General features: G+C 40.5%; 1 protein-coding gene across 2 annotated transcripts; it reads left to right on the forward strand.

The window, feature by feature from the left end:
- The first annotated feature begins 685 nt into the window (after positions 1–685).
- Positions 686–25,020, forward strand: tent5d (terminal nucleotidyltransferase 5D). Of its 2 annotated transcripts, none has more exons than XM_084430355.1 (2): positions 686–845; positions 19,312–25,020. In XM_084430355.1, the coding sequence occupies exon 2, from the start codon at positions 19,332–19,334 to the stop codon at positions 22,425–22,427; it is 3,096 nt and encodes a 1,031-aa protein (XP_084286481.1). In that variant the 5' UTR covers positions 686–845; positions 19,312–19,331; the 3' UTR covers positions 22,428–25,020. The 2 variants fall into 2 exon arrangements, with proteins under 2 accessions (XP_084286481.1, XP_084286482.1); XM_084430356.1 differs by lacking the exon at positions 686–845 and adding an exon at positions 3,569–3,730.
- Positions 25,021–25,609: the final 589 nt, after the last annotated feature.

Consider the following 25,609-nt stretch of genomic DNA (forward strand, 5'->3'; position numbering starts at 1 on the left):
TTTAGCTAAAATACCGATTTTAGATAAGTCAAATAAAGTGGAATTTCCAAAAAGGAAGTTACCTCTGTTGCATAAGAACCAATGGCAGTGTGGGAATTATGAATTGTGTACACATTTTAAACTGCATCAATGAAACAAGATGTTCAGAGATTAAAGATACAGTCTTATTCATCTTCAATTTCCTGAACAGCCAGTTTACCAGTAAGAAATGCAGCCTTGCACAGAAATAAGTGTACTAATCTCATACATGCGCACATTGTAACAGAGGCTTGCCTAATTGCAGATACTTCATATTTTTGACTTGATATAATCACATTTTTACACAAAGAATAATCAACAAATGTAAACTGCGATATTCTTTATTATTATTTTTCTTTCCGAGGCTTTTAATGACATAATGGTAACCTTCTTTTATTATTATTATTTTTTCTTTCTTTTGGAAAAAGCTGTTTAGAATAGATAACCCATCACAAGTGTCACTGTCGTTTAACAACACTACATGCACATACATGTGCGCGCTCTTGACACCTGTTAACTCTCGTTCCGCGGTCTTTTGATATGTGCCATTGTTGTGACTCGCACTACGTGGACTACCTCAAAACTCTGACGCCAGGTCGCCATGGAAACTGCTTTAAGCTCCGGGCTCTGAGAGAGCAGAAGGTGTGGGATATTTAAGAGTTTCAGAAGCACTATCTGCCTGAACAGCGACCGCGCTCCTGCAGCTTTTCCCAGCTCTGGAATTCAGCAAATGAACCTTAAACGACTGACCCGATGACCAAATCACTGTCGGATTAACCCTGGGAATCAACATTGACGCCACTCTTACGTTTCTGCACATCGAGTGGGTGAGTTGAAAAACTCCCATCTTTGTGTGGACTTGAACTCATTCGTATTGACTTTGACTTCTAATCTTGCCACATAGCTGTATAAATATTTGTAATTTAATGATGCATTGGCGACTGTTGATTATTGTTGTTATTATTATTCTATTTTTTACTTCATGGTTTGACCACTGTCAAGTTTAAATTACGAATCGCTAGTTCGCTCCAATAGCTGTTCTCTGCCAAAGTTTGAAAAACCTTATGACGCTGGACTGGCAACGCAATATGGTAACAGTGAATAGCCTACCAGTGAAAGAAACAGTGAGTAGTAGCCTAAGTGGATACTTTTATGGTAGCCTATAGCGATGACGACAGCATTTTTACTGTTATATCGAGTCCACATATAATTTGTATTAACACACACGCTCAAACATAGGCTAAAAGCAACGCACTGTTTCTCTGACCTGTCGATTCATGTGTGGTTTAACGTTTAAGAGGCATTCGTTTGTCTTCCTGTGATTTGAGAATATGTCCTCATTTATCAGAACTTTTTTTAATATAGGCTACTTGGTCTGTAAGCATCTATATTGTACATGGTGAATAAAGATAAATATATGTTCAACACAATACAGGTAAATTGTGAATCGATATTGAGGTTTGGAATGTACTATGCGCGTTAAATACATAAAGAACGGGCTGATTTTCTGGAACCTGCTGGCGTGTATCTGTGAATGGATGAGCAGAAGTACTTCGATGACTCACAGCGGTTTATTTGCGGGAGAGGGGCGGGGGAGGAAAACATCATCGTGCTGCAGCGTCACAGCCAATGTGCACATTCGTGTGTGTCTACAGACAGATGGCCCCGAAAATACTAATAAAGCTCTTTTGCCGAAGTGAATAATCACGACAGGGACAGTTAAAGTGAGACAGACAGTGAGATTTCACTTTATATATCAGTCTTGCGTTTGGGATTGAATTGCCGTGACGTCATAATGACGCCATAGTCATAGCAGGACCGACGTCACGAGGCGACGCCCCCTCAGTCAAGATGAATGGCCAAACATTGGCTGCCTAGTGTCAATAGACTACAAAATCACTTTTTATTCAAGCGTAGTATGTTTCATTTTGATTGGTTGTCTGGTTAAGCATGCTTCCATAAGTTAACTTGATCTTAGCACACCATGAAGACTGCGGCATAGAACATTTCAAGAACGTAAACAATCTGGTCCTAAAGTATTTCCAGTGGTGGGATTTTTATAACCCAGAATAGTGATGGCAAGAACGATTCATATCCGCAAACCTTTCATGCGGTTCTTTTCCATGAACTATTATAAAAATAAAACATTCCGCAGTTACGTCATTGATGACGTCACTCGTATATTGATTTATTTTCATTCGCTTAAGTTAGTGGTGTTTGTTGGCACGGTTTCATTCTGTGAACCTGCAAGTCGAATAGCATACTGTATGACTGAACTGGCAGTCTGCATCTGGACAAGTTTACAACAACAATAGGCCTACATTTTTGCACCTAACACAGTACATTACATACATACATATAGACATTGATGTACAAACATGGATATGTTATGCTTGTATATAAAAATAATAAACTATTTTATAAACTTCAGGATTTAGCTTAACTTAAGAATTAATAAAAAATCTATAGTAAAATTAATTTACATCTTTCAACAATAAGGTTTTTGCATGTTTTAAAAATAATGCTAGTCATAATAAGAATATTTCCAGTATATAGCCTACCTCTGGCTCGGAAATTCTCAGAAATCTTCTTCAGTTAAAACCAGTTCATTCAGTTCTTCTTCTGAGGTGGACAGGACTAACAATCTGACTTTCAACTAGGGCGGCACGATTTAGGAGAAAATCTAGGTTAATTGCGTTTTTTTTTTATTTTTTTGTTAAAATTGCGATATAAAATGTGATTTTTAAAACAAAACAACAACAGCAAAAAAGATAAAGAACATCAGTGTCACATATCAACCTAGTAACCATCCTCTGCACTACATTTCCCATCACCCTCCTTGGCTCCCACCTGCACATCATTCAATCACTCACACCTGCACCTCATCATCACCCTCATCACTGCCACTATAAAGGCACACTCCTCACAACAGTTCCTGGTCTGACCTCGTTTTCACTAAGTGGACTATTCTCCCTGTCTCCAGCGATCTCCCTGTCTCCAGCATCTTCCTTCCCTCTGTGTCTCCGCCAAGATCACCCTTTGGACTCCACTACCCTGCTCACCTCATCCCTGCACCTTTGTTATCAATAAATCACTATTCACCATCCATCTTCCTCTCCTGTGTCTACTTACCGTAACAGAAGGTCAGACCAATACCGCAAATGGATCCTGCAGTGCAGCTCCTCTGCATCGACCAGGACCAGCTTTCTCTCGAAGCACACACCGCGGCGTTCCTCGATCTGGCGTGCCTTACCTCCTACCCAGACCGATCATTCAGTGTCTTTTACCACACAAGCCTCAATGCCGGCTCCTGAACTATATACCCGAACTGCCGGCTCTAAACCCGGTCTCCTGAGCTGGCGTCTCCGCCCTGACCGCCTGAATGGCCAACTCCGCCCTGGTCGCCTGAATGGCCGACTCTGCCCTAGCTGCCTGAACCAGCACTGCCCTGGAGGCTTCCTGCTCCAAATAGGCTTCACTGTCACTATAAAGGCACACTCCACAGTTCCTGGTCCGGCCTCGTTTTCACTAAGTAGACTATTCTCCCTGTCTCCAGCGATCTCCCTGTTTCCAGCGTCTTCCTTCCCTCTGTCTCCGCCAAGATCACCCTTTGGACTCCACTACCCTGCTCACCTCATCCCTGCACCTTTGTTATCAAATCACTATTCACCATCCATCTTCCTCTCCTGTGTCTACTTACCGTAACATCCAGGTTTGTTGTGCTTATATATTAATATGACTAATAATTATTATTATGATCATAATTATTATTGCTAATTAAAAATATTAAAATACCACAAATATTACTATTGTAATAACACTCTTATTATTTAAATATAATAAATGTAATAATTAGAAAATAATATTTTTATTTGACAGAAAACACATTTTACGAAAAACTTAACATGCAGGCAGCCTATGACTGTAAATCATTAGAAAGGTCTAAGGATTTATTATAAAACTAGTGCAAAATGCCCGTGCAAAATCAGTTTTTGTGTGTGTTTTTAGTAATTGTTGGTTTGGTGCCCGTGGAAGAGACTGTGAACGCATTGAATTCAGGGAGCAGGCTTGGTTACTACAAATGATGGCTGTGAATAAAATATAATAGTAAACAGTATAGCTGACAGAGTGTTTATATCAGAATGTTTATTTTTAAACCATAACCTTCTTGGGGCTTCTTTTTTAACAATATATTTTGCATTTCTCATCCAAACAACGCCAAACATGGCACTGCACTTACTCGTGCCCGTAGCGAGACACCTGTCAAGTTTGAAATCCATCGGACTAACGGTTCGAGAGATATGCGAATAACAGACACACACACACACACACAGACAGACATACAGACAGACAGGCTACACAGTGAACTCCAAGCTAACAATGTCAAACTTGGCACTGCACTTACTCATGCCCGTAGCGAGACACCTGTCAAGTCTGAAATCCATAGGAATAACGGTTCGAGAGATATGTGAATAACACACACAGACACACACACACACAAACACACAGACAGAAAGACATTCCCGTAATTTATAGATAGATATAATATGCAGAAGTAAACAGCGTAGGTGACTTACAGATTCAGTTAACATTCACAAATGAATAAGCACGACGATTCAGGGAGCAGGTTACACAGTGAACTCCGAAAAAATGCTACGCTCGAGCAAACAGTTTGTGAATAGGTTACTACCATAGACTGTAAAAAAATAGTGTCCGTCACCCGTAGGTTTCTGAAGACCGTTTTTGAAGCCTAAAGTGGGCGTGGCTGACCGTCGCCATCTTGGCAGCGCGTCACTCCCGAATTTATTTATTTTTACAGTCAGACAATGAGCTGAGGTAACGTGACGGCTAACAGACAGCAGACAAACGGCAAATGATGACTAATGATCACAGCAGCGGGTATCACACTGTCACTCAAAAGTGGACACCCTTAATTATGCAGAAATTTAAGGCTTAATATAATTTAAACGGATGAGTTATAAAAAAATTCACCCCCCTGACAGTTATCATGAATGGCAAAATTAGCTGTATAGACCAAAGCCACTTTTTGCACCAGGCTGTAAACATGTTTTTTTTTTTTCTGCTGTAAAGTTGGGCATTTTAACATGGGGGAGATGCAGATTTGACTCACTTCTGCAGCCAGTCTCTAGTGGCCAGTTGGTGAATTGCCGTTTAATTCACTTCCGTGTTGGTTTCAAGAGAGAGACAGGGAGGTTGCCGCTTGGTTACTACAAATGATGGCCGTGAATAAAATATACCGTATTTTCCGGACTATAAGTCGCTCCGGAGTATAAGTCGCAACAGTCAAAAAATGCGTCATGAAGAGGAAAAAAACATATATAAGTCGCACTGGACTATAAGTCGCATTTATTTAGAAATTTATTTCACAAAATCCAAGACCAAGAACAGACATTTAATATGGAAAGGCAAGCTATTCAACTACACAGTAGCACACAGAACAACAGGCTGAGTAGGTGTCCGGTATGTTAACGCAACACATTAACAGTTATTCAGCTACACAATAGCATAAAGAACATATACAGTACCTGGGAGGCTGAATAGTCTAAATTAACATAAGCCAGCGAGTCCAACAAGCAAGTTACCAGTAAACAAGTTCACCGAGCACCCGCGATCTCATTCCACACATAGACAGTATATAAACTGGACACAGCGACCCCATTGGATTCAACGGAGGCAAGTGAAGTCAATTAGAAGCACTAACTTCCTGATGGTCGAGCGTACTGCGCAGACTCACACTGAGCTTGACGACGTAGATGTGACGTGAGCAACCCGTCTGTCTTCTAGTAGCTGTGCCAAGCGAAATCTGAATCATTCCCTTCCGAAACTTGCAGAGACGGAGAGTGTGAGTAGGAGGTGTCCATGAGCTGGAGCAGGAGAAACTTTTGCTAAGTATTCTGATTAATTATTTTGTCATTTTGCCTCCACGTCCCCCCGATTGCGCTCGAGCTTCTCCTCCTGTCCATACGGTAATCTCTCTACTGTGCGACAGAGAGTCGCGTTGGTATGACGCAACCGTTAGCCTATTTTTACAAAAACTGCTTCTATGGGGCCATAACGTAAGATACAAGGTAATGGAGCCTTTTATACATTTTCGTGTTTCTTTAGAAATAAATGATGGACAAATGGAGTCTTTAAACGCCTCAGATGTAAAGTTATTTGCTGTCAAAGTGACGCCAAAATGAATGGGAGTCAATGGGATGCTAACAGCAGGTGATGGTCTGATAGCCAATGGCGGCGCCCGGGGAAGCTTCAACATAATATGAAACGCTGCCCCCCTGATTCCACATCACTGAATCCATTGAATTTTCTTCATCCTTGGTGTCGCTTCTGAACAGCTCCGCCATAGAGCGCCCTCTCGCGGCTGTATACGGTAATGTTTTCATCTCAGTCTTGAATTAATTTTGATATATAAGTCGCACCTGACTATAAGTCGCAGGACCAGCCAAACTATGAAAAAAAGTGCGACTTATAGTCCGGAAAATACGGTAATATTCAGAAGTAAACAGTGTAGCTGACAGAGTGTTTATGTCAGAATGTTTATTTTTAAACCACAACCTTCTTGGGGCTTCTTTGACCGATACAACCCAAAATGTCAGAATGTTTATTTTTAAACAACAACCTTCTAAAAATGATATATTTAACGATATCTTTAGCATTTCTAATCCAAACAACGTCAAACTTGGCACTGCACTTACTCGTGCCTGTAGCGAGACACCTGTCAAGTTTGAAATACATCGGACTAACGGTTCGAGAGATATGCGAATAACACACAGACAGACAGACAGACAGACAGACATATACAGACAGACAGACGTTTCTGTAATTTATAGATAGATATATTATTATGATAAAAATGTGTGACAATTTCTTAATTTTTGTGGTAAAATCAAAAAGGGAGTCCATGTCTTTAATATGAATTATGCATCCATCTCTTATGTACCCTTATGAGCCCCTGAGGGGACCTTTGCAAAAAAATTATAATAATACCGACTTTCGCGTGAGCATGAGAAACTGGTCCTCTCAGGGGCTCCGTACTTATGCATCCACTGTAAAAAAAACAACAAAAAAAACCCTCTGTACACTAGAGAAAAACATATGGATTAGCATGTTTAATATTTACATTTCTTTAGAGAGAAGTATTATTTAGTAAAAGTAAAAAAAAAAAAAAAAAGATTTACCCAAAATAGGATTGTCTATTTTTGACGCATATTTAAAACTTTATAAACTATAATCACTAGCTTCCGACAGATGGCCGTACGCATCGATTTACGGTGGAAGACAAACCCCTGACCCGACACACAACGTAATGACGAATGCAGAAGCTCAGAGGAAAGAGCAAAACAAAAAACTGGTTGCGAATTAGCAATTTTTAAGAGAAATTTTGGAGGATTTCTATATAATAGAAGGGGAGCTTCAGTTTGTTGCACGGCCCTATTTGTTTAAACCGCAAAGGCGTCTAAGCTTACGATACTCCTACATCCTACGTCTTACATGCGCCACTCTTATGGCGGAAGTCGACTTGCGTAGTATGCATACAGTCGCCTGACGGAAGCTAGGCTAGGTATTTTAGATTATAAAGTTATAAATATGGGTATTTTTCTTACAAAAACCCATAGCTTCGCTTTTCGAAGGCCTTTATTAACCCCCAAGGAGCTGTGGAGTATTTTTTTTAAATGGATGGATGCACTTTTTTGGGCTTCAAATTTTCACTAGCCATTCACCCCCATTATAAAGCTTTGAGGAGACAGGACACTTTATATAACTCCGACTGATTTCGTCTGAAAGAAGAATTTCATAAACACCTAGGATGGCTTCAGGGTGTGTAAATCATGGGCTAATTTTCATTTTTAGGTGAACTATCCCTTTAAGTCCATGAGACCGTAGGGTGTCCCATTTTTCATTTTAGGCTTCAGAAGGTTGCTCGCGAGCGCAGCCTCCTTTGAGGTTGATATGCGTCCTTGATGTGCACTTTTGCTGAGCCCGCACTGAAGCGAGCTCCGCAGCAGACTTCTTCCCGACAGTCAAAGCAGTGTTACGTCACGAAAGTGCGGACTTGTAGGAAGACCGCGAGTGCTTAGGGTGCCTGGAAGGCAAGGCTGCAACCTTGGCCGAAAAAAGCGTAACGGCTAATGCTAATGCTAGAAGAAGACCAGAGGTCGTTTTTTTTTAATGGATGTCAATGGATGAGAGGCTTCACTACACTGAATATAACACTTTTGTGAGGACATCTTAACAATGCGCTAAACAATATTTTTGTGGAGAACTACAGTATATTTTAACTTGACAAAACATTTTTTTTAAGAAAAGGCAGAGTAGGGAATGTCGCGAAAGGTAGGACTCATTTACGGCATTACCAGCAGCAATTGTGGGGCAGTATTTAATAATTTAATAATAATATTGAGTGATATTGTATTTTCTAAAGAAAATCATCAATATCTGTTTTCTTTCTTTGGCTTTCAGGTTTTACGCGATTTGCGATTATTTTATGCGCAGCTTGTCAGTGGAGTGCGGCTGATTGGTAGTAAATACTGCCCCATTTGAACGCCAGAGGGCGCTCTAATGCAAACACGATAAATATGCCCTGCCACAGAAGTACAATAATGTGCATCATTCCAGGAAATCCCTATCGCTGTAGCTGAATAAACAGAAGATTGAAACGCTTTGATTAAACATGACTTATAAATACACGACTGCCTTATTCTGTGTAAGAAGACACATCATCTCACAGAAGGAGGAGCTCAGCTGTCGTTATGAAGTGAGTTTGGAGTAATGCATGTTATTAAATGTCTGTTGTTGGACGAGGTTCATAAATGCTTCTCATGTTTTGGAAAGATGTTTGACGCGTGTTGTTTTTTCAAATGCATGTTATAAGTGACTCAAACTCACAGTGCTTTCAGATGGAGCAGCGTTTACAGAGCCGTACATCAATGACAAACTGCGCATAAAAAATAATCGCAGCCTTTCGATTAGACATCTCGATTTAAGTGCGATTACATGGAAAGTGCGATTAATCGTTCAGCCCTAACTGCCAAGCACTATGCTGAAATAATGCATAAATGAACAAAGAGAAAAATGAGCTCACTGAAACAATGTATCAATGAAAGGACAAAACCTGACAAAAAAACACTACAAACACAAGAGACACAGCTGAGAACAACCAGGGAATAATGAGGGCAAACAGAAACAAGACAAAACTACAAACTAAAAGTATTTAAAAAAAAACTAGAGCACAGAGAAAATATCCATTACAAGTGGTTTGGGACTGTAGACCTACTTATTTTCACATTCAGATTGTGAAGTCCAGTACCAGCTCCTAGCCTGTAAAATTTAGATAGGGCAGATTCTGGGTCTTAGTGCTAGTTTATGATAAACATTTTGTAAGCTTTATATTCTAATCAATGAACACATGTAGACAATAGGCGCGTTTCCATTACAGATTTGCGCAATTTTTTTATTTTTAATTTTTTTTATGTCGACAAAAAAAACGATTGCGAAATGACGGCGTTTCCATTAACCGAAGTTATGCAACTAAAACGTCATTTTTTTCCTCTCGCGATAATTCATTCCAAAAATCATGGCGACGGATGTTGGTAGGTTTATGTCTATCCCACCCGCTGCACTGGCCATTATTATTAATCGAAGGAGACATATGTTTGTTATCCAAGCATTAATGGTAAGGAAAGTCCCTTATACTTGGACGGGCTGGTGTTTCTGTGTGTTTCTCCCTCATATCTGCTTCAAGGTCTTGATTCCTGCTGAGGCTTCAGGGCATCCGGGTCCTAAATTATATCGATGACTGGATTATTTTGGCCCAGTTGCAGGAGCTGGCAGTTCGGCTCAACACAAAGAAAAGTGTGTTGGCACCCACCCAGAGAACTATTTCTGGGGGTGGTGTGGGACTCGACTACGATGCGGGCACAAATGTCTCCCGCACGTATCGAGTCCATCCTGGCCACGGTGACCAGGATAAAGCTAGGCCAGGCCATCACTGTGAAACATATTCAGAGGTTGTTAGGGCTCATAGCAGCTGCGTCCAACGTGATACCATTTGGCCTGCTGCACATGAGGGCCCTGCAATGGTGGTTAAAAACCAAGGGGTTTTCCCCGAGCGGGAACCCATTCTGCATGATCAGGGTTACGCGCAGATGTCTTCGCTCCCTATCTATTACCCCTTTTCCACCAACAAGAACCGGGTGCTGGTTCAGAGCTAGAGCTATTGCCAGTTCGGAGTTGGTTCGACTGACGAGCTTACTAAGAACCGGTTTGCGTTTCCACCGGCCAGAGAGCCACAACAGAGCTATATCTTACGTCACTGCATACGTATCATGTTGCTCAGCAACGCGCGTGCGGCAGCGCCAAACACAAACACACCAGACTTGTTCGAGATGCATCGGCTTCTCGCAGAACGATCAGCACATGAAATCAAAGCACTGCGAAAGCGATCAAAAAGCACAAGGAGTCGTATGATCTCCAAACACTCCCGCAGCTCTGATCGGTCCACGCTGCTCCGATGCATCTCGAACAAGGCATCAACAATAATAGACGTTGCGTTACTATGGATGCTCATGGGTTTGCGAAAATAAATCGGCATCCAAACACGGCGAATCCAACGCGTTCGTGCAGCTCTCCGTAACTTACATAGACGGATATTATAATCGAGCTGCTATTAGCTCGACTAGCTGCTATTTAAAAATGGCGGTCACAAGTTTCTCTTCAGTCTTGTTGGCCACGGTAACCCCGCCCCCAGCCTCTGACGCAAGCGGTTCTTTCTTGGCTCCGTTCTAGACCCTGCAATGATTTGGTGCTACTTAAGAACCAGTTTTACTGGTTCGGAGCTGGTGCTTTGGCGGTGGAAAAACAAAGAACCGATTTGAAACTAGGCTCTGGCTCCGAACCAGCACCAGCTCTGCCTTGGTGGAAAAGGGGTATATGTGGAAGAAACTTTGGTTCCTGTCCCAAGGTCCCATGCTGGGAGCGTCATGTCGCTGGAAAGCCGCTTCGATAGACGCATCCCTCACGGGCTGGGACGCGGCCATGGACGGCTGCTTTACGGGAGGTCTGTGGCAGGACCATCATTTTTCTTGCCACTTAAATTGCCTAGAAATGTTGCCGGTCTTTTGGGCTCTGAGGAGCTTCCTCCCAGACCTCAAGGGTCACCACGTTCTTGTGAGAACAGACAACATGTTGGTGGTGTCCTATCTAAATCAACAGGGGGTCTGAGATCATGTCCTCTATGCAAACTGGCGCATCAGATCCTCCTGTGGTCCCAAGGAAGACTGTTATCTCTCAGAGCAACATACATCCCCAGGGGACCAGAATCGGGGGGCAGACATCCTGTGGAGGCAGGGGCTGAGGCCCGGGGAATGGGGACTTCACCCCAAGGTGGTGGAGTCCATGTGCGAGAGGTTCGGCCCAGTGGAAGTGATCTGTTCGCATCTCAAGAGACGACACACTGTCCAGTGTGGCTTTCTCTCCTGCATCCAGCCCAGCTGCGGTTGGATGCCATGATGCAGGCGTGACAGAGGCGGAGCCTGTATGCATTTCCCCTGATCACTTTGCTCCAGGGAGTTCATCGCGACGGGGTCAGTCTGCTCTAAGTAGCCCCGTTGTGGCCAGTTCAAGTATGATTCTCAGACATAATATCGCTCCTAGAGGACCCTCCATGGGAGTTCCCCATCAGGAGGGACCTGCTTTCGCAGGCAGAGGGCTCCATATTCCACCCTCGGCCAAAGCTGTGAAAACTTTGGGTCTGGCCCCTGAGGGGGCACAGTACCTAGAAGATGGCCTGTCAGCAGGAGTAGTCGAGACCATACTCAGCTCCAGAGCTCCATCCACAAGAAAATTGCATGGCCTAAAATGAAATGTTTTCACCATTTGATATAGAGAGCATGGTGTGAACCCAGTTAACTGCCCAGTGGCTTCAGTGCTGGAGTTCCTCTAGGATCGCTTCTCTGCTGGACTACCCTCATCCACACTCAATGTGTATGGCTGCCATTGTGGCTTTCCACACTCCTCTGGGTGATGGCCCTTTGGGAAGACATCAGCTGGTCGTACGATTCCTCCGTGGGGCTTGGACGATAAGGCCTGCAACTCGGATCTGGCAGTGGTTCTTTAGAGTCGGCTGAGGCCAAGAACCTTTCACTCAAGGTAGCTTTTCTCTTAGCAATCACTTCTCTTAAAAGAGTAGGAGATCTTCAGGCCCTCTCTATATCTCCAGAGTGCCTGGAGTTTGCTACTGGAAGAGTTAAGGGAAGACACGGCAGGCAAAAACACTGGTCAATTTTCACTGGTCAATTTAGAGATTTTGGGCTATTTGTCTTTAATAACATGTCTTCTTTCACACTTGTGGTGAAAAAAAGTCCAAAATACATATTTAGGTCTTTATTTTACAACACTTTGTCTATTTGCGTCTGTAGATTTCTCCTAGATTCAACAAAAGTTGGCGTTCTAAATCAACATGCTGCTCCGCGATCGCTGTCTGCACCCTGTCATCACATATACCATTGGAAAGCTCTCTCTCTCCTGTACAATGTTGTCGTATCCAAATACGGTAATTTACTTTTTTATCAGCAACCAATCGTGAAAGTATAATGGGGCATTTAACTCTAAAAGCAAAATCTCATTGGCTGATGTCAATTTTAAAGGCCATTTTCTCAAAATGTTTTTTTTTTCTCATACTCTGAGCCAGAAATCTCCACTTCAGCAGCACTTACATACACCACACTTTCCAGTTGTATTCCTATCTATATTCTTAAGGTTTTTACAGAGGGGTTATGCCTGGCCCACACTACAGGAGTTTTAAAATCCTAACCGATTGTAAAATCTGGTTGCAGCACACACAGAATCTTTGCAGATTTTCTTCCCTCAAATCTTACTACAATATTTGAAAATCGCGGCGCATCACACACTACAAAATGTTATTAAGATTATCGTGCCAGAGGAAGCGACTCACGCAGCAGATCTGAAGCGGAAAAGCATGTAAACACAATATCTGTCCTTCATATCAAGTTATATTTGTGAAAAGGTAGCCGTGACCGTGAAGGAAAGCGAAATCTTTCAAAAATCATCCTTTTAACATTTAAGGATATGTCTAATGAATGGCGTCAGCGCTGTTCAATACAATGAATCAATGCCATTGAGCATGAAGTGACGCATCGGCTTCAGCGGTGCCCATGCGCCGCATTGCTGCTCAGCTGAGCCTTGTAAAGTGGAACTCAAAGTTCAAATTAAATATTAAAATAATTAACAGCTTGTTACTTACATCTCTCTTTGAATGAATCCGTTTTTTTTTTTTTTACATTTCCGTTGAATGAACAGTTTAATGACTCACTCAAAGACTGTTCCTTCCCGCCACCTGGTGGCGTAACAATGTAACTGGACTGAGTGACAGCCTGTCTAGAAAGCGCAGAGACTATCAATGCCAATACTGGTGAAATATTAGCAGAAAGCCTCTCGTAAAGTGAGATTCGAGGAACTAACTGCTATATAGCAATGGGCTAACAAGCTCATTGTCAGGTTTATGTTGTGTTTATTATATTATGAGGACCCGACCCTTATTTTGACATTGTATCTTCATTTTACTCCACTTTGTTTAAAAACGCTTTTTAGTTTCGGTTTCATTACTGAACATGTACTTGTCTTTGTGCCTGCTGGGACTAGGTTTTTTTCCCAATTTTTCCCATTTTTTTCTGATTAATGGAGTGATAAAAAGATATATCCAAAATCCCCTCTGTAAAAACCTTTGACTCTAATATGTCAACAAAATTAAACAAGAATTTTGAGTCTGGATTTATCCAATGTTCAGATTTCTCTTCTAGAAATATACAAATTAGTGCATATTTAATGAGATACTACCTAATGTGCATATTTAAACATAAATATTCTAAAAACTTGTAATACAAAAGATATTTGTCTTAATGTCAGTAATCAACTGGGGAAGTTTCATGCTGATATCCATTAGTTAATTTTTTTTGGGCTCCAGGCTGGATAGTACTGAATAGTTCAGACTATTTCCCTGGCCTATCAGATTTGCAGTTTGCCTTCACCTTTGGCCGTGAGGGCTCACTCAGCCAGACGTATGACGTCCTCTAGAGCCCTCCTCTCAGGGGCCCCTATCCAGGAAGTGTGTGATGCGTCTGGAATTTTTAGTCTGGACCTCCCTTCTATGCCGGGTGCACAAGTGCTCTTGTCCTAAAGCCCCGTTCACACCGCCAGCGACTTTGTCGCTGTATGTCGCTAGTCTCTGTACTGTGAAGTCGCTTGTGGGCGTTCGTTGTGCTCTCCCTCTAATGTTATTGGTAGACTGCACATCTGGCCATATCTATACAAAATACCATCACAAGTGATATATACAACTATATAATTTTAATTTGACTAGGAATTAGGCAAAAAAAAAAAAAACAGTATGCTGTTGGGAGAGTGTTATTATATTACCACAGCAGTGTTCAGTGGATTAAATCATTTAGCCTACTAAATTAACGATCGATCAATCAACAAATTAACTCATACTGTCATAAATGACTGAAACATCATTCAAATTTGACAAATAATCCATTTTCTTGTCCCTAATAGTCAACATAATGCAGGGGAAACTGTAAAATGAACTGCAGCAGTGTTAAACTTGCATCATAAAATTACAACACTCGAACTAAATGTGTGAATTAAGCTCACTGAGACTGTTGACAGATGATGCATGGAAATGAAAACTGATGATGCAAAATGATGCATGGAAAAGAAACTATGTATGTGGTTACAGTCAAATCATATAAAACATTGAAATCGCCCTAGACCTCTTCTGTCTTGCCTGCACTTGAGACAGTGACGTGAGCTGAGCTCCACTGAAAGTCTTCTTTCCTATTGGTTGTTGCTCGCGAAAATCGCTTCTCATTTGCTTAAAGTTGAAATTTCTGAACTTTTGTCACGTGTCTCGCATCGCTTGACACGCCCACATTCTGTCGCCAATGGTCACTGTCACTCGTGTCGCCGGAAGTCGACAGCGCTCCATTGAAATGTCGCTGGCGGTGTGAACAGGCCCTAAGTTGTGCCTGTGACAGCTTTACACTAAGACAGACGGGGTTCGTTGTGGCAAAGTGGGTATTCGTTCCCCACAGTGTTGTTCCATCGCAGTGCGACTGTAACCCTTGTTCCCTGGGAACGAGACACTGCGTCCCTTTGCCACGCCTCCCTCTGCCTGGGAGCGACTTGCTTCATCACAGAAGCTAACTCTGTTGTGTGCTGGCGTCCCTCTGTAGCTTCCGTGTATGCCGTCACACGTTACGTCATGACGCAGCACCAATCAGGATTGGATTAGTTTCATTCAGACGCGTTATTCTAAGGGCGTTCCCCAAAGTGGAACAAGGGTTACAGTCCTAACCCGAGACGTTATGGTCGATCGATCACAAGTGAATGAGAGAGACGCATCCCTGTTTATACCTGTCCTGCGTCCCAATGTCCATACTATTCATCCTAATAGTATGTGAGATTAGAATAAGTGTGTCTCGTATGTTGAAAAGAGTATGTCAAAAATATTTATTTAATGTTATCCGTGTTATATTTCATCTGCAACAACAATGTGGACTTTTATAAATTAACTTTCACTTTTAAATTGAATTAACGTTTGGCCATTAACTTTTAAATGCATCATTATGCATTAATATAAGGAGAGTCTCCGCATTAAAGACCCGTGACTGCAGATCAATGTGCTTCTGCATTTCTCTCCGATATGATAGGAAATGAAATAAAATGTGGAAGATTTTAAAGGTGAACTGTGCAGGTTTTTTTTTAGCTTAATTTACCTTAACTGAACAGCTTTGGAGTCATTGGAATGGTTATATGACTTTTTTCAGGTTGAATGGTGGTCTTCTCGCACCCCCCTAGTGCATGTGAGCGGAAAAACCACCCTTGCAACTTTGGGTCGGCGAGCCGCCAGGGTAGTATCAAAGTATCGCGTGATATCAGGTCTCGCGATGTAACAAATTGCTTTACGGCACTGCACACATACACTATCTAAACATTTATATGCTAGCCTTCTGTGTATCATACATACCTCAGTGGACATGGCTCCGTGCGTTCGCCGGCTTCTTTGAAAACAAATGCACATGACCAGAGGGAGAAGATGGGAGGGGGGAGAGTCGCCAACGAGTTTTGACAACAGTGTTATCAAATATCTATTCCGAAGCTGTAGGGGAGCTCTATAGAGAAACCTGTGAGCAAAAAGCAAGAAAACAGCGAAGAAATTGCCAAAACTGCATAGCGCTGCTTTAACTGTAACAAGATGACTGACAAGCCGGTTTACGGTAATAGAGAGCAACCGTTAGAGAGACAATTGTATGACGTGATAGTTTGTCCCAAAGCTTGTCTACTCTTTTGCTACACACTCAATAGTTTTCTTCACAAAAAGAGTATACTTTTAAGGCGTAGTATAAATAGGCAAATTGGGACGCAGCACTGATGTTAAATCCGTCTCCTTTGTCCACTTTCTACAACTTCTGTCCTGATTTCTTTGAAGGAAGAACTAGATGGCGGGCCAGAACATATTTCAAGAAATGAATTGATGAAAAATGCAACTAGAATTGTCTGTGACAGACTGTTACAGTGTCTTTTGTAACTGGTAGTGAGCTGTTACTCTGTGTTTATTCCTGTTGTAGGACAGTCATTAACAAAAAGCCACATTTGTGTGGCGGTGTCCGGTTTTTACACTGGATAAATTAATAAAGCAGTAGTGACACGTAACCTGGCAAGTATCTTCATTCACCAACTTGCAACAAAGTCCGCCTTGCTAAAACAGACATATGTGGGAGATGCGGAATGGATAAAAAATAACTTTTAATAATAATTTGATAATAAAAGACGACTTGAGGGGGTTCCGACAGTTTTAGGATCTGTCATAAAACTGTCCCTTAAATGCTTAAATGATCACTATATATAAATACATGGTATTTCATTCTGCATGTCAGTGGTGCACTGTGTTAGCAGCTTATGGTCCAGTGTTTTAGTGTCTAGGGGGCGGGGCACTACAATTTACGTTCCATTGGCTTTTATTCATATGCACGTGAATGCAGGAGACCGGAAAAATGCATGTTTCTAGCATGATATTATCTGGTCCATTTGTTTTTTTGTTTTTTGATCAGGTAAATTATGACAGACAATAGTACGCAGAGATGAAGAATATTACAAAATAGAAGATTAAGCAAGGATAATGTAAAGATAGTAAAAGGGCATTACATAGACAGGGTAACACACAGCAGTACATAAAAAAAAAAAAAAAAAAATTAATAGTACAGCAGAGTGACCGGGGGAGGGAATTCCAGAGTTTGGGTGCAATAACACTAAATTATCTACCTCCCATAGAAGAGAGGCGAGACAGAGGAACAGAGAGAAGACCAGATTCAGATGACCGAAGTGATTGGGTCGAGATGTAGGGGAGAAGCAGATTGCATTGATAGCTAGGAGCCAAGCCATGCAACGATTTGATGAACACACATTTAATGTTTATCATATTGCGTAATCACAATGGATCTCATTCACTTATAATTACGTGGATTATTTTGTATTTGTACGCACTTCTCATGAAAAATCTCTGCCTAATTCACAACATGTTCGTACAGTCATGAATTTGTTCTTAACATCGTTCTGATGTTAGTGAATTTGGAGTATTCTAAATGAACGGCCATGTGCACAAGGTTAGTCATTTGCATAAAACGCCCAAACCATCTCCTTATAAGGGCTTTCTGCACACGCTTTCCTTACAGCCTTTCGTTACTCTCGTCAAACTTGCCGCTGTTTGCAGCCTCACCAGTTCTCACGATAAACACCTTTTATACAGACCCAGATTACAGACCTCTCATTAGCCAGCTGTACATACGCCGTATATCTGCGTTATTCAGAGAGACCTCGCAGTTAAGCTATAACACAGCTTTTCTTACTCCTCAAAGGGATAATTCACCCAAAAATGATAATTACCCCATGATTTACTTACCCTCAAGCCATCCTAGGTGTATATGACATTCTTCTTTCAGACGAACACAATCAGAGTTATATTAAAAAATGTCCTGGCTTCCAAGCTTTATAATGGCAGTGAATGGCCATTTATGTTTTGAAGTCCATTAAAGTGCATCCATTCATGATATAAGTGCTCCACGCGGCCCTGGGGGGTTAATAAAGAATAATAAAGTTAATAATTTGTGTAAGAAAAATATCCATATTTAAAACTTTGACTAAAATAGCTAGCTTCCGGCAGACGACCGTACGCATACTACGCATGTCAACTTAGGCCACAAGAGTAACCAGTGACGCATGTATGAGTAGTATGTAGGAGTATCGTAAGTTTAGATGCCTCTAGTGGTTCAAACAAACAGGGATGTGGGCAACAAACTCAAGCTTTTTTATTATAACTCCGATTGTATTCGTCTGAAAGAAGAATGTCAAATACACGTAGGGTGACTTGAGGGTGAGTAAATCATGGGGTAATTTTCATTTTTGGGTGAATTAACCCTTTAACTGTATATGATGGAACATATTTAAGATGAATAAGATGAAATTAAATTGTATTATTTAGTAATTTTATTATATAATTGTATATTTGGATTATATAATACAATTAATGCAACATACTTCAATTTGTGTGTACGTATGCTTAGTGAATGAGACCCATTATAATTTTGGCCAAATTTTGCAACTCAATAAGAAATTTTTTTTTTTTTTTTCTCACTGGTTGATACATTAGCAGCTTTTCAGTTGTGTGGTGTGATGATATACAGTTCCAATAGTGTCAGCTACTGACAAAGCTTCAAGTGAACCTATGAAAGGGAAAGTCTCAGGTACATATACGAAACCCTGGTTCCATGAATACGGAACAAGATGCTTTGCAGCTTAGCCACACTCCCTCTTTGCTGTGCAGAAGCCACACTTCCTCTTTCCTTTTTTTTACAGAAATCTGGGAGATGCTGTCTCAGTAGCCAGTGCTAATCCCCTAATTCCCATAATGTCAGCGACTGATCCAGCGTCTTACTCCCTATTCAACAAATTTTGGTGCCAGATTTTGTCATATGGCATGACAAAGTTTACTGGACAAACAAAAGCGTGAAAAAAGCGCGTTGAAAACTTGAAGCGTTCTGCAGTTTACTAACGTAGTTTAACACCTACAGTAGTTTAGTATGTTTTTGCAACTGCTGGCAAGTTTGTCCACTATATTGCACTTAATTAAAAATAACTAGAATGTTGTACGTGCTGCATATCTATAATCAATTTTATCTCTATCTGTATTTCTTCCAGATCTAGTGAATGTGATAGAGATGGAAGATGACCGCCGTTTTCACAAACTGACACAAGAGCAGGTGGAGACTTTGGACCAAGTTCTTACAGAGGTCATTCCCATTCATGGCAGGGGCAATTTCCCTACTCTTGAAATCAAGCCTAAAGACATAATCCATGTGGTCAGAGACAGACTGATTTTGAAGAAAATCAAGGTGAGAGATGTCCGTCTAAATGGCTCTACAGCCAGTCATGTGCTGGTCAAAGAAAACGGCACCAGCTATAAAGATTTGGATATCATCTTTGGTGTGGAGCTTCCCAAACCGGAGGACTTCCAGATTATTAAGGAGGTGGTTTTGGGCTGTCTGCTGGACTTTCTACCTAAAGGAGTCAACAAAGATAAAATCACAGCTCTCACCATGAAAGAGGCATATGTACAAAAAATGGTCAAGGTGTTCACTGAGCATGATCGTTGGAGCCTTATCTCCCTCTCAAACAATAGCGGGAAGAACGTAGAGCTCAAGTTTGTCAACTCTCTACGACGACAGTTTGAATTCAGTGTGGACTCCTTTCAGATCATCCTGGACAGCATGTTACAATCTTATTTGGATGCTGAAAGGAGGAAGTTTGAAGAAGGGCAAGAGGGCCAGGACTCTTCTTCAGCTCAAACAAAAGGGACTCAGTCAGCCCTAATGGATGAACCATTCCTCAGCTCTTGTGACATAAGGCATTACCAGAAAAGCGACACTGACATATCCTCCAAAACTGAAGACATGCAGACTTTCTACGACTCTCAGTGTTATTGTAAAATCAGTCAGAAAGAACAGTCTAAATATTCAGAAAGAGAACCAACTTGTGAAATAGACAAAGATGTTGAAAAAGATATGGTTGAAACTGCAACTATGCCTGTACCTATGGAGCAAGTATCAGAGCACCCTGTAACAGTGCATGTGGAGGAAAAGAATGAACTTCATGAAAATGTGTCTTTGCGTACAGAGACACTGCCAGAGGTAAATACAAATGAAATAGGTATTGACTCAGGAGGGGGAAATGAACTGGTAGTAGTAAAAACCATGTCTGTTAAGGAAACAAATCCCCCAGTTAAAACATATATTAGTGAAATGGATTCTGACATGTTAGACATAGAGGCAGTTAATTCCAAACCATGGCTTGAAATGGTACATACTGACTTCTCTTGTCTTTCAACAAAAGGGACCTTTGGTGAGCGATGCCCATTCCAACCAGCTCCCATTACATTTCTCACACAAGCAGCACTAGAATCATATGCTGAGTATCCTCTACCACCCCCTGCCAAGAAAAACAGCCAAAATTCACAAATGGTTGTTCTCAAGCATTCCTCACCCAAACCTCCTCGGAAAATGTCCAAAAAGACAACTCCTGTGCCATGTTCACCAGAAAAGTCTGTGTCAAATAATTTGGATGCTAATACTTGTCAAATTTTGCCTCCACCTAAAGCTTGCCCAAATGAATCATTACCTATGCAGGTTAAATTGTCAGGTTTTACCACAAAAAGCTTTGAATTATCCAGTTCATCAGAAAAAGACTCTAAAGAGTCAAAAGAACTGTCCACTTGTACTGGAGCTTTTACTGTTGCTCCTCCAGAGAGTGGTATGCATTCAGAAGAGACACTGTACACGAGTCTGTCACCAGAGGAAAGCCTTCAAAGTCGAGTGCAAAGCTCAGAACCAGAAACTGGTGAAGCTACACATGTCAATATAGTCATCCCTTCATCCAATCCCAGTAATCTCCCCAAAGATCAAAACAGGATAAACCAGCCTTTTACCGAAAGTGTTCAGACAGCACAGTGTCAGGCAATGGTACCTCTCATCAATGTGAATTCTGAGCCTTTACTTCAGGCAAATGACAGTTATCACCTCAACTTAGCCTCTCCCAAAAAGGAAGACAATGAGTCATGTGCCCAAGTTGATGACCCCACATCACCAAAAAAATTGTCTTCACCCTCAGTTTCTAAGTCAAACTCTAAGGCAACAAATTGTGCCTCTCAGATATTGAAACCACTGTCTGCAGACCATACTGTTGATTCAGAAGTGAAAGGGACCAATTCTTTGTGTTCTGAACATGAGGTATTACCTCAAGTTCACAACTACCCCGTGTCCACTCTGCAGACTCAGGAACTTCTTGTGCCAAGTCCACAAACTAAAGAACCTCCAGAACTATTATCATATGTATTAGAACCACTTGTTTCTTTACCAGAGGTTCAAAGTCTCACTGTATCAGCACCACATTTTTCAAAGTCACTAGAACCTTCCATATCCTCAACAGCAACAGAGACTCCTAGAATCTTAGAACCTCTTTTAGAACCATCAGCTATATCTCTGGATGTCATGGAGCCCTCTGAAGTATTCCTCGAAGTTCTAGAACCATCTGAAGTACTTTCACAGGTTTTGACACCCTCTGCAGTATCAATATCACATACGTTAGAAACGTCTATGTCCTCAGTAAGTGAGGCGGTGGTTTCCAAGGTATCAGATCCATCAGCTTCAGACATTAACATGCCCATACTCCCTTCCAAAGAGTTGCCTTGCATTACAGTGATGGCGGAGAGCATGTATGGTGACTTTGAGCAGGCTATGGATCACCTACGTTACCGGCTAATAGCAACACGCAACCCTGAAGAGATCAGGGGTGGAGGCCTGCTCAAGTACAGTAATCTGCTTGTCCGGGACTTTAAACCTGCCTGTGAAACTGAAATTAAGACACTTGAGCGCTACATGTGTTCACGTTTTTTTATTGACTTCCCTGATGTAAACGAGCAGCAGCGCAAGATTGAATCGTATCTGCGCAACCATTTTATTGGAGAAGAGAAAAGCAAATATGATTACTTGATGACACTTCGGAGAGTGGTCAATGAGAGCACCGTGTGCTTGATGGGGCATGAGCGCCGTCAGACTCTCAATATGATTACCATTCTAGCGCTCAAAGTCCTGGGTGAGCAGAATATCATTCCTAATGCCAATAATGTTACCTGCTACTACCAGCCTGCACCATACATGACAGACCACAACTTCAGTAACTACTACATTTCAAATGGCCAGTCCCCACTTATATACCACCCCTACCCACTACACATTCACATGCAGACTGGACTAGTTTAGGTCTAGGTACATTTCCACTACAAACAATCTACCCTTGAGCTTGGGTCCAAATACTTAACTGAAAAAAAAATTAATAAAAAAAAAACAAAACAAAAAACAAAAAAAACAAAAAAAAAACAGTTTGAGGTCCTAAGGGTTGGACAATGGGATGTCTCGATTAATGACCACCACTGAGAATTTTACATAAAAACATTGGAGCTGTTGCTCTAGCAATATGAAGGTTAAAACATGTCTCATGCATTTAATTGAAAACAACAATGACAAGATAAATGGTTTAAAAACAGGAAGACAGAAAAAGACGGCAATATATAGTGACTATAAAACTAAAAAATTCGAAGGAAAAAAACTTTGCTAGGCCTGCTCTTCTCTTATCAGAGGTAGCTGAAAAGTCTTGTTTTAACACAGACAAAAACAAAAACACTGAAAAAGACTAATGCTTTTGATAGAAAAAAACTATTTTCAATAATTTAATGCTTAATTGGCATGACAAAAAGTGCAAGAGAAATAATCAGCATGCAGCCAATGCTATATTACATATTAAAGTACTTTTGTTGTCTGAAACAATTAAACTAATTGTTCCTGTCTTGTTTTGCTCTAAGAAAGGTCAGTAAGATCAGTGTTACATTCCTTTTTTTTCTGATTTCTGTTTGAATTAAGTACCGTATATGTTGTGATATTTCTTATTTCATCTACTGGGTGTCTGCTTTTTCATTTAAAATATATGCTTATTAGTAGATTATAAATGATGTATAACCGGGGGTGTCCAATCCTGCTCCTGGGGGCCACTTTCCTGCAGCATTTAGCTCCAACACACCTGCTTGGTTGGACGTTTCCAGTAACCCTAAAAACCTTGATTAAAGTTTTAGTTGTGTTTAATTAGGACAAGAGCTAAATTCTCCTGGAAGGTAGCCCCTCCAGGAGCAAGATTGGAAACTCCTATGCATTTATTATTTCACCAGGATCATACATTCAGAATTTAAAAAAGTGTTCCATTCTTCCTCGTTGCTCTTATTTACTATTACTAAATGAGAGATTTTCAGGAAAAAAGTTTATCTGCCCAATGTCTACATTTCATCTTTTCTAATTTCCGCAGTGATCTGCACTATTTATTTATTTATTTATTTATTTATTTATTTGATTGATTTGATTTGATTTGATTGTTTGTTTGTTTGACCAAAATGTAAAATGTGCTTTGGAATGAACTGAATTGATGGGGAGGAAAAAAATGCAAATGTTACTTCCAATCGTGGACAAGTACAAAAAATAAAACAGACCACAAAAAAAATATCTATGGCACACAAATTTTGATTTTACATGGAGAGTAACAAGCAGTCTTCTTTATTTTTCTTTCCTATATAATGTAAATTTAGCCTAAAAAGAATCCATGCGAGGACATTAAATGATGTTATGTAATATTTCTTTGTATTTAACAGAACCATCAGTGGTGCTTAAGACTTAAATACATTTCCACTCTTTTTTACATATTTGTGACAAAAATGCATATATTTTTCCAAGAATGTATGTGTAGTACTGTATTAGAGCATACATGAAAGATTACACCAGCCATATACACAGTATACACAAATACATAGATAAACATAAACTGAAACTATAAAGTCAGGACCAAAACTATAAAAGTGTACATTGTGGGACATCAGTATGACATGAAAACTAATGTCTTTAAAATGTATTAAAGAGATTTGCCTAAGTAATCATTTTTTCAGAAGCAAGAGAAAATATACACAACTTGTATGATATTTTGGCTTTAAAGAAATACAATTTCTTATTTTTAGGTTATATTGAAAATATAGTTAACAGTGTTAGCATACATTTGACCTTGATCTTATACAATGCAAACGTTTAATAGATCTTACAGAGATCTCATCACTGGTATAGCTATTCAAACTTGTGGAGTTTCTTTTTCCTGTGCAGACCTACAGTTTTGTAAAGTATTGGCTTGACTGTATGATGATTTCTTGTCTAACATTCTGTTTTACCTTTATGTAATTGTCTACCTATGAAATGCAGCCAAAACCTGTAGTAACACTGTGCTTAGAAATAGGTTTAGACTGAAATTGTTTACCAAGATGATGTACACCCATCATGAAATCCTTAAAACAGTTTATATGACCAAAATTATTTTTGCAGGAAAACATTAGTGCCTAAATGAGCAGGAGAAAGCTGTAAAGTTGGTGAAGAGAAAGGACAACACTCCTGTAAATGCAGCCGTCAGGGTTTTTTTTTTTCTTTTTTTCAGGTGTACATTTTCTCCTTTTCTCATGCTATTTGTGTTGATGTCAAATGTAGTTGTTTGCTGTGGCTAGTTTTTGTTCATGTAATAAAAAAGGATCCAAAAGATCCACTTCATCACAAATTAGTATTGTTGTTTTGTTTTTGTAAAATATAAGATAACATATAGCATCTATTCATTTTGTGTTGAACTTCTTCCTGGTTTTCTTGTACCAAACAAATGATGATTGAAGAGCAGAATCAGTTTAGAAACGCTCGGCTCTGTGTGCTGCACACTTCCTTACATACCACGGGGATTGGTTCGCGATGCAAATCTCACTCGAAAACAATCCATTGGCTTGTTTTGTTACAACTCGAAGGTGATTAGGCTCTCAGGCGAGATCCCAATTCGTCGGTCGTTCTGCCGTAACGTCGAATTTGACTTAAGTCATTATTCATATGTATAAAATAACTGTAACTCAAACTTATATTTACTTAACTAACACTACAACAATATATTGGGGTATAATTTTACCATTGTGACATTTACAGTGGGTACGGAAAGTATTCAGACCCCCTTAAATTTTTCACTCTTTGTTATATTGCAGCCATTTGCTAAAATCATTTAAGTTCATTTTTTTTCCTCATTATTGTACACACAGCACCCCATATTGACAGAAAAACACAGAATTGTTGACATTTTTGCACATTTATTAAAAAAGAAAAACTGAAATATCACATGGTCCTAAGTATTCAGACCCTTTGCTCAGTATTTACTAGAAGCACCCTTTTGATCTAATACAGCCATGAGTCTTTTTGGGAAAGATGCAACAAGTTTTTCACACCTTGATTTGGGTATCCTCTGCCATTCCTCCTTGCAGATCCTCTCCAGTTCTGTCAGGTTGGATGGTAAACGTTGGTGGACAGCCATTTTCAGGTCTCTCCAGAGATGC

Source organism: Rutilus rutilus (genome assembly GCF_951802725.1).
Source record: "Rutilus rutilus genome assembly, chromosome: 14".
Lineage (NCBI taxonomy): Eukaryota > Metazoa > Chordata > Actinopteri > Cypriniformes > Leuciscidae > Rutilus > Rutilus rutilus.